Source organism: Amblyraja radiata, chromosome 3 (genome assembly GCF_010909765.2).
Source record: "Amblyraja radiata isolate CabotCenter1 chromosome 3, sAmbRad1.1.pri, whole genome shotgun sequence".
NCBI classification, from domain to species: domain Eukaryota; kingdom Metazoa; phylum Chordata; class Chondrichthyes; order Rajiformes; family Rajidae; genus Amblyraja; species Amblyraja radiata.
The window spans coordinates 21,194,672-21,209,901 of record NC_045958.1 but is presented as its reverse complement, the minus strand read 5'-3'; the positions used below and the strand labels follow the sequence as shown (position 1 = coordinate 21,209,901).

The 15,230-nt window shown below is 41.4% G+C and overlaps 1 protein-coding gene across 1 annotated transcript in view; it reads right to left on the bottom strand.

Annotated features, from left to right (window-relative positions):
• ythdc2 (YTH domain containing 2) overlaps window positions 1-15,230 on the bottom strand; it is a 93,958-nt gene that overhangs the window by 24,281 nt on the left and 54,447 nt on the right. The window contains 3 exon segments of the mRNA XM_033017441.1: window positions 3,410-3,572; window positions 9,176-9,474; window positions 14,842-14,951. Coding sequence (XP_032873332.1) covers window positions 3,410-3,572; window positions 9,176-9,474; window positions 14,842-14,951 — 572 coding nt within the window.

Sequence of the window (15,230 nt, the reverse complement as noted above, 5' to 3'; positions counted from 1 at the left end):
GGCAGGGAATGGGAGTGAGGGGAGAAGGATGAGGGAAATTAGGTGGAGGGAGATGGGGTAGGGTCTCAGTGACTGATTAGGGATTAGGGAAACGACGATGATGTAGAGAGATAAAGAACAATGAATGAAAGAGATACAAAAATTATGATAAAGGAAATATGCCATTGTTAGTTGTTTGTTGGGTGAGAACGAGAAGCTAGTGCGACTTGGGTGGGCGAGGGATAGAGAGACAGGGAATGCCGTGGCTACCTGAAGTTAGAGAAATCAATATTCATACCACTGGGCTGTAAGCTGCCCATGCAAAATATGAGATGCCGTTCCTCCAATTTGCGTTTAGCGTCACTCTGACAATGAAGGAGACCTAGAACAGAAAGGTCTGTGGGAATGGGAAGAAGAAATAAGTGTTTAGCAACCGGGAGATCAGGTAGGTTCCAGCGGATTGAGTAAAGGTATTCAGTGAAACGATCGCCAAGTCTATGTTTGGTATCGCTGATGTATAAGAGTTAACATCTTGAACAACGGATACAGTAGATGAAGTTGGAGGAGGTGCAAGTGAACCTCTGCCTAACCTGAAAGGATTGTCGGGGTCCCTGGACAGAGTCGAGGGAGGAGGTACAAGGACAGGTGTTGCATCTTCTGCAGTTGCAGGGGAGGGTACCTGGTGAGGGGGTGGATTGGGTGGGAAAGGATGAGTTAACCAGGGAGTTGCGGAGGAAACAGTCTCTGTGGAAGGCGGAAAGGGATGGAGTTGGGAAAATGTGGCTAGTGGTGGGATCCTGTTGGAAGTGGCAGAAATTTCGGAGGATTATATGTTGTATGCGACGGCTGATGGAATGAAAGGTAAGGACTCTGTCTCTGTTGCTACTTGGGGGATGGAGAGCAAGGGCAGAGCTGCAGGGTACCGATGAGACACGAGTGAGGGCCTACCAGGGAGAAGGCAATTCTGGATTTAGTGATATGTAATGAACCGGATTTGATAAAGAACCTCGAGGTTAATGCCTTATGGAGAGGGAGAAGAGTAGATCGGAGGTGTCAGTGTTGCAGTTGAATAAAGGGGACTATGGGGCCACGAGGGAGGAGCTGGCCAAAGTTGACTGGAAAGTTACACTAGCAGGGATGACAGTAGAACAAAAATGGCAGGTATTTCTAGGAATAATACAGAAGGTGCAGGATCAGTTCATTCCTAAGAGGAAGAAAGATTCCAAGGGGAGTAAAGGGCGACCGTGGCTGACAAGGGGACGTCAGGGACAATATAAAAATTAAAGCGAAGAAGTACAATGTAGCAAAGATGAGCAGGAAGCAAGAGGATTGGGTAATGTTTAAAGAACAACAGAAAATAACTAAAAAGACAATACGGGGAGAAAAGATGAGGTACGAAGGTAAGCTAGCCAAGAATATAAAGGAGGATAGTAAAAACTTATTTAGGTATGTGAAGAGGAATAATTAGTTAATACCAAAGTTGGACCCTTGAGGACCGAAAAAGATGAATTTATTATGGGGAACAAGGAAATGGCAGATGAGTTGAACAGGTAATTTGTCTACCTAGGTACTTTGGATCTGTCTTCACTAAGGAGGACACAAACAATCTTCCTGATATAGTAGTGGCCAGAGGATCTGGGGTGACGGAGGAACTGAAGGAAATCCACATTAGGCAAAAAACGGTGTTGGATAGACTGATGGGACTGAAGGCTGATAAATCCCCAGGGCCTGATGGTCTGCATCCCAGGGTACTTAAGGAAGTGGCTCTAGAAATCGTGGATGCTTTGGTGATAATTTTCCAATGTTCTATAGACTCAGGATCAGTTCCTGTGGATTGGAGGGTAGCTAATGTTATCCCACTTTTTAAGAAAAGCGGGAGAGAGATAACAGGGAATTATAGACCAGTTAACCTGACATCGATGGTAGGGAAGACGCTGGAGTCAATTATAAAAGATGAAAGACCGCACATTTGGATAGCAGAGACAGGATCGGTCCGAGTCAGCATGGATTTACGAAGGGGAAATCATGCTTGACTAATCCTCTGGAATTTTTTGACGATGTAACTACGAAAATGGACAAGGGAGAGCCAGTGGATGTAGTGTACCTCCCCCTCCCCCCCCTCGTGTATCTACCTTTTACTTGTCAGGCTTCGTCATGTCCTTCCTCTCTCCCAGCTTTCTCCCTTCACCCCAATTGGTCTGAAGAAGGGTCCTGACCCAAAACGTTGCTTATCCATGCTCACCAGAATTGCCACCTGATCCGCTGAGTTATTTCAGCACTTTGTGTCTTTTATACTGCAATGATGATGTTCTGGGGTTGTTTCAGTGTTGGCCCGCTGCACCCACCTGACGGAATGCTATGATGGCAGTAATATATTGATATATTGCAGAGAAGAAGGTGCCGGAGATGGCAAAGATGGATCTGGGATATTCCAGCAAGACCTTGCACCGCGTGCCACACAAGAAGGTGACCCTATTTTTCCAGCAAGATGTGTTTCTTGGACTAACCTGGTAATTGCCTGGCCTGAGTCTATAGAACGTAGAATAGTACAGCACAAGACAGGCTCTTCAGCCCACAATGTCTACGCCAAACATGATGCCAAGGCCTTCACATATCTATCAACAGATAACCCATATCCCTCCATCCTCTGCATAACCATATATCCATCCAAATGTTTTTTAAGGCTCCTTGGATTCAAGAAGAGTGGCAACAACAATAAATGAAGAGATAGCCTCTTAAATTATGGAGCCCCTTAAATAAGTGGTAAGTTAGTCCAATAACAAAAACTGTAAAGCAATCTACATGTAGTTTGCCTTATACCTCTAAACACAATTACCAGCATTTATATTTCTTGACAAAGGTTCGTTTCAAAAATACTTCAGAGGCTATGATACACATCTGAATGTCCCAAGGATTCAAACTATATAAATCAATAATTTAATACTCTGAAAGTGCCACAGGCCATACTAAACTTGCAACTTCTCAAATAGAGCAAAATTCATTTGTTTTCATGATGGTTAATTGCAGCAACAAATAATGATTTTTCTTTCATTATAGATTCATATACTTCAAAGATAAATGAAACAATTTATTTTACTGTATATCTCATATGCCATGTTTAGAATTATTTCAGCTGTCATAAAAAAAATGGTCACATCTTAATTAAGTCTTGAAGTTTGACTGAGTAATTACTGAATATTTAAATGGAATTTCAATTTAAGGCTATATAAAGAAATCAAAGGGAGCGTTATGCAATGGGATAAAACCTGAGGCCATGTTGATTTAAAAAAAATCACTAATTTGGAAGAACAAATTCATAAGAAATTATTCATTTGTAAAGGAAGTAGAAAAGGATTAAATTGGGTTTGTAGGAGACATGTCAAATGGAAGGATTATGCAATGGAAGGGTACATTTCTAAAACATACTTACCTTGCCTGAAGGTGGTGGAGATGGACTGGCACAGGGACTGGGATAGTTACTGCTGTCTGTTGATTTAACTGATGACTGATCTGATCGGTCATCAGAACTTCTCTTTGGATGAAGAAAGCCCCTCTCCTTATATCTTTGCTGCTGCTGTGGCTTCAACTGAACCCTATAACAATTAAATTTCTGATTTATGTCTTTTGTTTTAATTAAATAAATCAATATCAAGTTTTTAAATGTTTAAACCACACTTTAATAGGTATAGAGCAATGACAGTGTAAAGGGAATTAGGACAGCTGTTTCTGACATCCAATACAGCTGGACTGCTCCAGTGATCACATTTTGTATGACAAAATCCTAATTCCATCACCTCTGAAAATTTAATCGATTCCTTTTTGTATTAAGGGATAACTGTCCAGTATATTGGGAGGTCATGTTGCAATTGTTTTAGACGTTGGTGAGACCGCATATAGAGTATTGTGTTCAGTTCTGGGCACCATGTTATAGGAAAGATGTTGTCATGCTGGAAAGGGTACAGAGAAGATTTCCATGGATGTTGCCATGACAAAAGAGTCTGAGCTATAGGGAGAGGTTGAGTAGGCTGGGTCTCTATTCCCTGGAGTGCAAGAGGATGAGGGGTGATCTTATAGAGGTGTATACATTCATAAGAGGAATAGATTGGGTAGATGCACAGAGTCGCTTGCCCAGAGTAGGTGAATCTAGGACCAGAGGACATAGGTTCAAGGTGAAGGGGAAAAAATTTAACAGGAATCTGAGGGGTAACTTTTTCACACAAAGGATGGTGGGCGTATGGAACAAGCTGCCAGAGGAGTTAGTTGAGGCTGGAACTATCCCAACATTTAAGAGGCAGTTAGACAGGTACATGGATAGGCCAAGTTTGGAAGGAATTAGACCAAACACAGGCAGGTGGGACTAGTGTAGCTGGGACATGTTGACCGATGTGGGCAAGTTGGGCCGAAGGGCCTGTTTCCACACTGTATCACTCTATAACTCTATATTACCAGCAATTGACATTGACACAGCAACATAGTGAATTGTGTTTTTTTAATATAAATATAAAGAACAATACATACAATACACTACACCTTTAGAAACTGGAGAATTAATATGTTGTACATTCACTTTTGATGAAGAAATTGCACCATTATGGCCAGAATCCTCAGGAATTGTGGTTTATATCAACAATTTGGATGATAATGGATAAGGCATGAATAGTAAGTTTGCAGGTGACACTATAGTGGGTAGTATCTTAGATAGCAAAGATGGTTATCAAAAATTCCAGGAGGATCTTGATCAGTCAGACAAGTGGACTGAGGAATGGTTAATGGAGTTTCATGCAGATAAGTACAAGAAGTTGAATTTTGGGAAGTTAAACCAAGGCAGGACCATCGCAATGAATAGCAAGGCCTTGGGAAAAATTGTTGAACAGAAGGCTCTAGGGGTACAGGTACATAGTTCTCTGAAAGTGGCGTCACGGGTAGATAGGGTCAAGAAGGCTTTTCGTACATTGGCTTTCGTCAATCAGGGAATTGAGTACAGAAGTAGGGATGTTATGTAACAGTTGTACAAGACATTGGTGAGTGCATTTGGTGCATTGTGTTCGATTTTCGTCACCCTGCTGTAAAGAATGCAGAGATTTACGAGGATGTTAATAATAATTATAATAATAATAATAATAATACATTTTATTTATGGGCGCCTTTCAAGAGTCGCAAGGACACCTTACAAAAATTTAGCAAGTAGAGGAAAAACATGTAAGGGGAATGAAATAAATAGTAGAGACATGATTAGTACACAAATTAAAGACATAATTCAATTTAAAACACAATATGAGGCAATTCAAACACAGATAAAAAAAAAGGGAGGGGGACGTGGGGCTAAGGATAGGCAGAGGTGAAGAGATGGGTCTTGAGGCCGGACTGGAAGATGGTGAGGGACACGGAATTGCGGATCAGTTGGGGGAGGGAGTTCCAGAGCCTGGGAGCTGCCCTGGAGAAGGCTCTGACCCCAAAACTGCGGAGGTTGGACTTGTGGATGGAGAGGAGACCGGCTGAAGTGGATCTGAGGGACCGTGAGGGTTGGTAGGGGGAGAGGAGGTCAGTGAGATATGGGGATGGTGGAGGGCTTTGTAGGTGAGGACCAGGATTTTGTAGGTGATCCGGTGGGAGATGGGAAGCCAGTGAAGTTGTTTGAGGACTGGAGTGATGTGATGCCAGGATTTGGTGTGGGTGATGAGTCGGGCGGCTGCGTTCTGGACCAGTTGGAGTCGGTTGATGTAGGTGGAGCTGATGCCAAGGAGAAGTGAGTTGCAGTAGTCCAGTCGGGAGGAGATGAAGGCATGGATGAGTCTTTCAGCAGCGGGAGGTGTGAGAGAGGGTCTGCGTTTGGCGATGTTGCGGAGGTGAAAGAAGGAGGTTTTAATGACATGGCGGATGTGAGGCTCAAGGGAGAGGGTGGAATCAAAGATCACGCCAAGGTTGCGGGCCTGGGGAGATGGGGAGACAGTGGTGCCGTCGATGGTGAGAGTGGGGTTATTGATTTTGCTGAGTGTGGATTTGGAGCCTATGAGGAGGAATTCTGTTTTATCGCTGTTGAGTTTGAGGAAGTTATGTTGCATCCAGGTTTTTATAGCTGACAAACAGGAGTTGATATGGGAGAGGGGGGGGGTTGTGGGGGGATTTGGTGCTGAGGTAGATCTGGGTGTCATCAGCGTAACAGTGGAAGTCCAGGTTGAAGTGGCGGAGTATCTGACCAAGGGGGAGGATGTAGATGATGAAGCGGAGGGGGCCGAGTACGGAGCCTTGGGGAACGCCTTGAGTGACTGTGGCTGTAGCAGAGGTGTGGTTATGGAGAGAGATGAAGTGGGATCTGTTGGAAAGGTAGGAACAGAGCCAGCTGAGTGCAGAACCTTCAATGCCGAGGTCTTTGAGTCTGGTGAGCAGGATGTTATGGTTCACTGTATCAAAGGCTGCGCTCAGGTCGAGGAGGATGAGGATGTTGAGGGAGCCAGTGTCAGCAGAGGTGAGGAGGTCGTTGAGGACTTTGAGGAGAGCAGTTTCTGTGCTATGGAGGGGGCGAAAGCCAGATTGGAGGGGTTCAAGTAGGTTATACGCAAGGAGGTGGGAATGAAGTTGTGACGCAACGATACGCTCCAGGGTTTTTGAAAGAAAGGGGAGGTTTGAGATTGGGCGGTAGTTAATGAGAGAGGAGGGATCAAGACCAGGTTTCTTTAAGATTGGTGTGACAGCAGCAGTTTTGAAAGCGGAGGGGACAATTCCTTGGGACAATGAGGAGTTGAAGAGATTGGCAGGATTTGAGGGCCTGTGCTGAAGGGAGAAGTTGGGCAGGCTGGGACTTTATTCCTTGGAGTGCAGGAAGATGAGGGGTGATCTTATAGAGGTGTATAAGATCATGATAGAAATAGATAGAGTAAATGCACAGTCCTTTACCCAGAGTTGGGGAATCAAGAATCAGGAGACATGGTTTTAAGGTGAGAGGGAAAAGATTTAATAGGAACCCGAGGAACAACTTATTTTACACAGACGATGGTATATGAATTGCCAGAGGAGGTAGATGAGGCAGGTATTATAACAACATTTACATACATTTGGTCAAGTACATGGATAGGAAAGGTTTAGAGGGATATGGGCTAAACACAGGCAGGTGGGACTCATGTAGATAAAGCATTTTGGTCGGCATGTGTAAGTTCTGTCAAAGGGCCTGTTTCCGACACTATGAATGAGTGTAGATGGGAACATTATGTTTCCTGCTGTGGCAGAATCTATAACTAGGAATCTCGGTTTATAAAATATGTGGTTGCCCATGTAAGAGAGATTGGAGGAATTGTTTTCTCTCAAGGCTTTGAAATTCTCTACTGGAAAGGATAGTGGAAACAAACTCTTTAAATATATTTTGACAGAGGTCGTGAAAAGGTCTTCTAAAGGCTATCAAGCAAAAATGGGAGGGCAAAAGGTTGGAGTCAGATCAACCATGATCTTGTTCAATGGCAAAGCAGGTTGTTGGGGCCTTCTCCCATGTTCTTGCTTTGTGTTGGCCTTTGGTTTTGCTACTTATTACACTGTTTTGTTTCAAAGCTGATAAAAAAATGCAGGAAAATACAGTTTTTATTGTCATCAGTTCATAAAGTGATGAAATTTACAATGCATATTTACAATCTTACCAATTGTAAAAGATGTATTTGAAAATTGACAGAATGCTTGTGAAGAATAATGTACAAATCATCTAATTACCATTTTAAAGTAGCAATGTTACATTTTTGAGATTTAAAAAATCAAGTCTGCAATTTATCCCATCAGATAAAGCATAAAAATAAGTTTAATTTGACACCTAATTCGCTTTCATATCTCAAGTATTTAAAAAGTTAAATGCATATTTACAATCTTACCAATTGTAAAAGATGTATTTGAAAATTGACAGAATGCTTGTGAAGAATAATGTACAAATCATCTAATTACTATTTTAAAGTAGCAATGTTACATTTTTGAGATTTAAAAAATCAAGTCTGCAATTTATCCCATCAGATAAAGCATAAAAAGAAGTTTAATTTGACACCTAGTTCGCTTTCATATCTCAAGTATTTAAAAAGTTATGGCCATTTTCATAATCGAAAATTAGCATCTTGTTCCCTATTGATTTTCTATGGACATAACGAAAAAGCTGTGATCGAGGAGTCAAAAGCCCGTAACTTTCTTAAAAATTAAGAGAACTGAATGAAATTTTCAGTTATCATAGATTGAAGCATTCTGAAACAAATATAAAATAATCTTACTTGGATGACCTGAAATTAAAGCATATAATTAGTTAGTTACCAAATTGTAGCTAATTCCAAACTTCAATTACTAGATCTAAACATCTATCCATTTCTTAAGAAATGATTAACTTTTTAAATAATATTCACAAAGAATTCACAATAAAACATGATTTTTAAATCTCATTTACATTAATTTATAGGCCAAATGGAAGGAATTTAGTGTTCAATTGCTGTAAATTAATGGCCATTTAAATCAGCTGTCGAGTGGGATCCTGTGGAACACGCTGGTTTAGAACGTTCACATTGCGGTAGATTTGTGCCCTCAAATGCCCAGAAAAATACCGCGGGGTATAATGGGGCTATTCGCAACATAAAACTTTGTATAAAGGGATCTTAAGAAGCGTTTTTTAATGTAAATATAAACCACCTACCTTCCGTTGTCCCCTGTATGAGATCCGACCCGTTGTCGGCGGTCGCGGGTTTAGAGGTTAATTTTTAACTTACTATAATTAAATAAACCCGTAAAATGTAAAAATAGCTCCAGCGAGCGAAACTTCAAGCGATTTTTCGTTAGCAACTGAGGTAGGCTGAACAAGCTCGATTTGAACAGCCTAGGGAAAATCGTGTTTTAAACCCGCCCCCCTCTAAACGGCGCCATAATCACACACACGGGCTGGGACAGATCTGCAGCGACGCTTAAGGTAAGTTTTGCAACATACCTATTTAAAGGGTTCAACATCCTGCATACAATAGGTGAATTACTTTCATTCTGACAACTGTTGCACTATTTAGCTTATTAGATTTGTTTAGGTGTATATCTGATACTCTTAGTGAATATTTACTCATTTATTAAGGTGAATCAGTTGGCTGCAGACAAAATGTGAACAGTGTGCAGTTTTGATTCAGTACATTTAAGATTCGATATATTTTTTAAAATCTATTGTTGCTTATTTTATTGTACAGTATTGTTGACATACTACCTTTCTCTAAATTCCACACTGGAAGAATCATCAGAAAACTCTGCTTCTGCTGAGCTCTTCCTACTGTTTGACCTCCAAGACGAGGAGACTGGAAGCTCTTCTGAAGACATTGGCCTTGGTCTTTGTCCAATCCCTGATGGTTGTTGCAGTCCCGCTGCTTGCTCTTCACTGCTAAGGACTCCAATGATTGCCCTGATAGTTGCTTCATCTACCTGAGTCCAAGGTTTTGATGGAGCACGCATTCGTCTCAGGAACAGACTATGCCATTTCTGTCGTAACTGCAAGATAAGACTAGCTGCCTACAAGCAAAATTAAATGTAACACCCATTAGGAAAGACAGAAAAACAGTAAAAGTTAATGCATTTTTATTTTACTAGCTATTTATTTGGTCCACAAATCATCTCAAAGGGCTGTACAACTAAAGGATTACTTATGACATTTTAGGAATGCATTGTTTTTGTGGTAAATTGACCATCACTGGCAAAGCCATTTATTATCCTCGATAGTGTACCAGAACTGTGCCTCTAAATGAGTGAGACTCTAACATTAAGAATGGGATAACCACAAAAAACTGGAGTAACTCCGTGGGACAGGCAGTATCTCTGGAGAGAAGGAATGGGTGACGTTTTGGGTCGAGACCCTTCTTCAAACTAGTTAGGAAAAAGGGAAACAAGAGATATAGACAAACCTGGAGAGATGGAATGGGTGACGTTTCAGGTCGAGACCCTTCTTCAGACTAGTCAGCTGGAGAGAAGGAATGGGTGACAAGGGAATAATTCCTTCCTACATATTAAGAATGGGATCTGGGGCAGAGTTTGAGGGGATTCACATAATAATAAAATTATGTGCAACACAGATTTATTGTAGTTATTTACAATTAGTCTTTAAAAGCTTTCATCAATTAGCTTTATTTAAGATTATGTTTTTGTACATGTTAATTTAAAAAGTGCATAATTACTAGTTCACTATAAACGATTGGGTTTAAAATGAAATTTCAATGAAAGTGTACTGTAATAGCATTCCTGTGCCAGAAATCTCTTATTGTCTCTTTATCTTGTTAACCTCTGAAAAATGGTATGAGGATGATATTTAGATGACAAGTATATATATGTCATAATATTAGCAGTCACGAACACTGGTTCACAATATTGTCTCGTCTAAAACCTATCCATTATGTCTTGGCTCAGACTTTGAAATATTACAGATTACTTCAAAAGAATTATACTTTTTTGCATATTCAATATTGTATTGCCCAGCCTCGTGCAGCAATTCCCTTCTAAATGGACAGCCAGACATCACATTATAAACTACTCCCACCATTTACTCCTTCTATACTATATGCTGTTTAAAGAAAGCAGCCAACACAATCAAGGACCACTCACACTCTTCCTTCTCCTGTCAGGAAGAAGGTACAAAAGCTCGGAAGCACCAACCACCACTCAAGAACAGCCTCTTTCCCGTGAATGGACCACTCATATGCTAAGGCTGTATTTCCAGCTCCTCAACCTACCTTGTTGTGACCCTTGCACTTTTATTTTATCGGCATGTTCACTGTAGCTGTAACACTATATTCTGTTCTCCGTTTCCTTTTTGCACTATGGTATGATTACACTCATGCGTGGAATGATCAACCTGGATAGCATGCAAAATAAAGTTTTGCACAGTATCGCGGGACACTTGACGATAATAAACCACTACCAATAAAAGAAAATCTATTCGGCTGTTGAGAGCAGCAGGAAAACCCGAAATAAATGATAATTTGAGTTTCTCCCCTATCCCTCTCCTTATGGTTCCTTCCTAATATATAGTGTAATTCCATTTCAATTTTAATCTTATCACATTTCATGGAAATTTAGCACTTAGGAATGTGTGCACATTTTATGTAGTTGATATAAAATAATGAAGGAGTTAAGTTGGTTTTGCTTTATCTCACTGAATCAAAAACACAAATTGGATTTTAGGTTTAGTACCATGCTTGAATAATGCTGATGTCAAGACATGCATCTGAAGAACTTTAAAAAAAAAGTCTTATTTAAATTACATACATAAATTGCATTGTCTTCCTATTCACTATTAGCTCTGAGGGTACAGTTTTATTTGTCAGATGTTTCTAAGACGAGTTTTTATTAATTTGAAATGATCACATCCTTTGGTATTGGCGTTGGTTTATTTTTGTCACATCCACCGAGATACAGTGAAAAACGTAAGTTTGTGTGCTATTTAGTCAAATCATACTATACACGAGTACAATCAAGCCATACGCAAGTACTACAGCTAGCGCAAAGAGAAAAATACCATGGTGCTGAATATAGCATTATACCATTAGAGTTACAGAAAAGGCACAATGGTTCAATCTCAGTGCAAGAGCAGCAAGAATCAAATCCATGGTCCATGATCTCTCTACCATAAGCCCTTTGAAATGTATGTATACATAGTCACACCATATACTACAGTGTGCTTCTACTGCCACAAATTGTAAACAGTTGAGACAGCAGCACCAAGCCATGTTTACATTTTGCTAACCAGAAAAGATCTATTTACGCCTACTCTCTTGTTTCCTGTTAATCAGCCAGTCTTCTACACCATGAGCTTCTATCTTCTTCAATAACCTGGATATTCTGATGCTGCACCTTATCAAAGGTAATCTTATTAGAAATATTACCCCTGAGCAAAGTCATCACGGTTTTGTGAAAATAAATCAGGTTTGAGTGTTCTTTAAAGATGGACGTAGGATAAATAGTACGGGTGTCAGAAGTCATGGGGAGAAGGCAGGAGAATGGGGTTAGGAAGGAGAGATAGATCAGCAATGACCGAAAGGTGGTGGAGAATGGGTTGGCGGCGAAACCGACGTCGCAGCGGTCTCGGCAGTCCGTCTATCTCTTTTTATTTTATTGTCCTGTTGAGTGTACAGTTTGTGGTGGGTTTTTGACTGTGAATGTGTGGGGGGCGGGGGGGAAACTTTTAAATCTCTTCCCTGTACGGGGACCCGACCTTTTCCCTGTCGGGTCTCCGTTGCCGTTGGGGCCTAGCACCGTGGAGCGGCCTCCAACCGGAACGACAGCTCAAGTTACGGAGCCTGCGGAGCAGCGGACCTACCATCGTGGAGCTGGCCAGCTTAGGAGCATGGAGAGCTGCGGTGGCGCGCTGCTACGACCCGACTCCGGTGGATAGTGACACCGGGAGCTCGCAGGTCCCCGGTGGGAGACTGCTTTGCGGGGCACCAGCAACGGCGACTTCTCCCGTTCGAATTGTGGGGTTGAGAGTGACCTGGAGCGGGGCCTTACATCGTCCGGCGCGGCTTTAAATGGCCGCGGACTTGCTAGCGCCCGCCGGGGGCTCCACCATCGGGACCCGGAGCAGGGCCTTACATCGCCCGGTGCGGCTTTAAGTGGCCGTGGGACTTGCTAGCGCCCGCCGGGGGCTTTGATTTTGACTTCGGGAGAGGAATGGAGAGCAGGGGAGAGACAAGACTTTGCCTTCCATCACAGTGAGGAGGAGATTCACTGTGATGGATGTTTGTGTAAGTTGTGTTGGTGTGTGTCTTGGTTCTTTTCTTGTATGACTGCAGAAACCAAAATTCGTTTGAACTTCATGTGAGGTTCAAATGACAAATAAACGGTATTGTATTGTAGCCTTGATGGCCTAATTCTACTCCTATCACTTAGGTTTTTATGATAAACATGTCGGGCCATGAAGATATTTGATAAGGTGCAGCATCAGAATATCCAGGTTATTGGAGGAAGACAGACACTAGCAGCTGTTGTGGCAAGTTGACTTTCCTCAGTGATCCTTGGAAGTAAAGTCATTGTTGTGCCTTCTTTACCAGGGAGTTTGTGTTAGTTGACTACCTGACACCATTTCCGGGCACCACAATGTTTGGGACACAGCAATGTTATGTGAATTAAAGTAGTCATGTTTAGTATTTTGTTGCATATTCTTTGCATACAATGACTGCTTGAAGTCTGCAATTCATGGACATCACCAGTTGCTGGGTGCCTTCTCTGGTGATGCTCTACCAGGCCTGTGTTGCAGCCATCTTTAGCTTATGCTTGTTTTGGGGGATAGTCTACTTCAGTTTTCTCTTCAGCATATAAAAGGCATGCTCAATTGGGTTCAGATCGGGTGATTGACTTGGCCATTCAAGAATTTACCATTTTTTAGCTTTGAAAAACTCCTTTGTTGCATTAGCAGTATGTTTGGGATCATTCTCTTGCTGTAGAATGAACTGCCGGCCAAAGAGATTTGAGGCATTTGTTTGAACTTGAGCAGATAGGATGTGTCTATACACTTCAGAATTCATTATGCTACTACGATCAGCAGTTGTATCATCAATGAAGATAAGTGAGCCAGTACCTTCAGCAGCCATACATGCCCAGGCCATAACACCCCCACCACGTTTCACAGATGAGGTGGCATGCTTTGGATCTTGAGCAGTTCCTTCTCTCCTCCATATTTTCCACTTGCAATCACCCTGATATGTTAATTTTCATCTCATCTGTCCAGAAGACCTTTTTCCAAAACTGTGGTCGCTTTTTCAAGTATTTCTTGGCAAACTGTTACCCGGCCATCCTATTTTTGCGGCTAACAAATGGTTTGCATCTTGCAGTGTAGCCTCTGTAGATCTGTTCATGAAGTCTTCTGCGGACAGTGGTCATTGACAAATCCACACCTGACTTCTGAAGAGTATTTCTGATCTGTCGGACAGATGTTTGGGGGGTTTACTTTATTATGGAGAGAATTCTTATCATCAGCTGTGGAGGTCTTCCTTGGATTGCCAGTCCCTTTGCGATTAGTAAGCTCACAAGTACTCTATTTCTTCTTAACGATGTTCCAAACAGTTGATTTTGGTAAACCTAAGGTTTGGCTGATGTCGCTAATAGTTTTATTCTTGTTTCTCAGTCTCATAATGGCTTCTTTACCTTAATTGGCACAACTTTGGTCCCCATGTTGATAAACAGCAATAAAAGTTTCCAAAGGTGATGGAAAGACTGGAGGAAAGACTAGGTGCTGAGAGTTCTCTTATACCTGCATTAAGGAGGCAATTAAACACACCTGAACAATTACAAACACCTGTGAAGCCATGTGTCCCAAACATTATGGTGCCCTGAAATGGGGGGAGTATGTATAAACACAGCTGTAATTTCTACATGATGAAACCAAAATGTATAAAAATACCCTTTAGTAAAATCTGACAATGTGCTCTTTAACCACATGTGATATTTTCTATTACAAATCCCAAATTGTGGACGACAGAGACAAATAAATAAATGATGGGTCTGTCCCAAACATTATGGAGGGCACTGTATCTCAGTAGCCACTTCTTTTAAGGCTATAAAATGAAGTCCAAAAAGGCCCTGAGACGTATCACTCTTCAGCTTCAACAAGTTGCTCAGTATCATTGACTTTTAAGGTGCAAGCATGATCTCTCCGACACCCTGTTGGTTTTTTACACTAAAATTAACTGAGTCTTGGCATTTCAGTTTCTAAAATTCTGAGCACATTGGGTTTTTAGATTGCATATTTAGTTATATAAAAAGTTAAATCAGATTAATATCTTGAAAGGTGATGTTATACTGGTAGTACATGCTCCAATATCAGGTTGGCATGTTTGCATGCCAATCAAACAACCGGTAAAATCAACAAAAAGATATTCAGAAATTACTTACTTCTGGATCTATTCTAAAATTCAGCCACTCCTCCAGCTTCAAAGTTGCCATCTTGGAAGTGGATTTGTCCTCCATTTCACTGTCACTGCTGTCATTGGCGATGCCATCTACTGCATATGATATTGGTAGAAAAGTTTTGATTTGGCTTTTGTAAAAAATTGCTGCGTGAATTAAGCTTACACAATTCAAATTTAAGATGAAGAGATGTTAGTCAAATGGCAGTTTTGATTCAGTGAACGCACCATGTTCATGCTATGAGCACAAATCTAAAATGACAATTACTTGGATTTTCAGAAGACCGACTAGGATTATCGGAAGGCCTTTGATAAAGTGTCGCACGTGAGGTTGCTGAACAAGATGAAAGCCCATGGTATTAGAGGGAAGATACT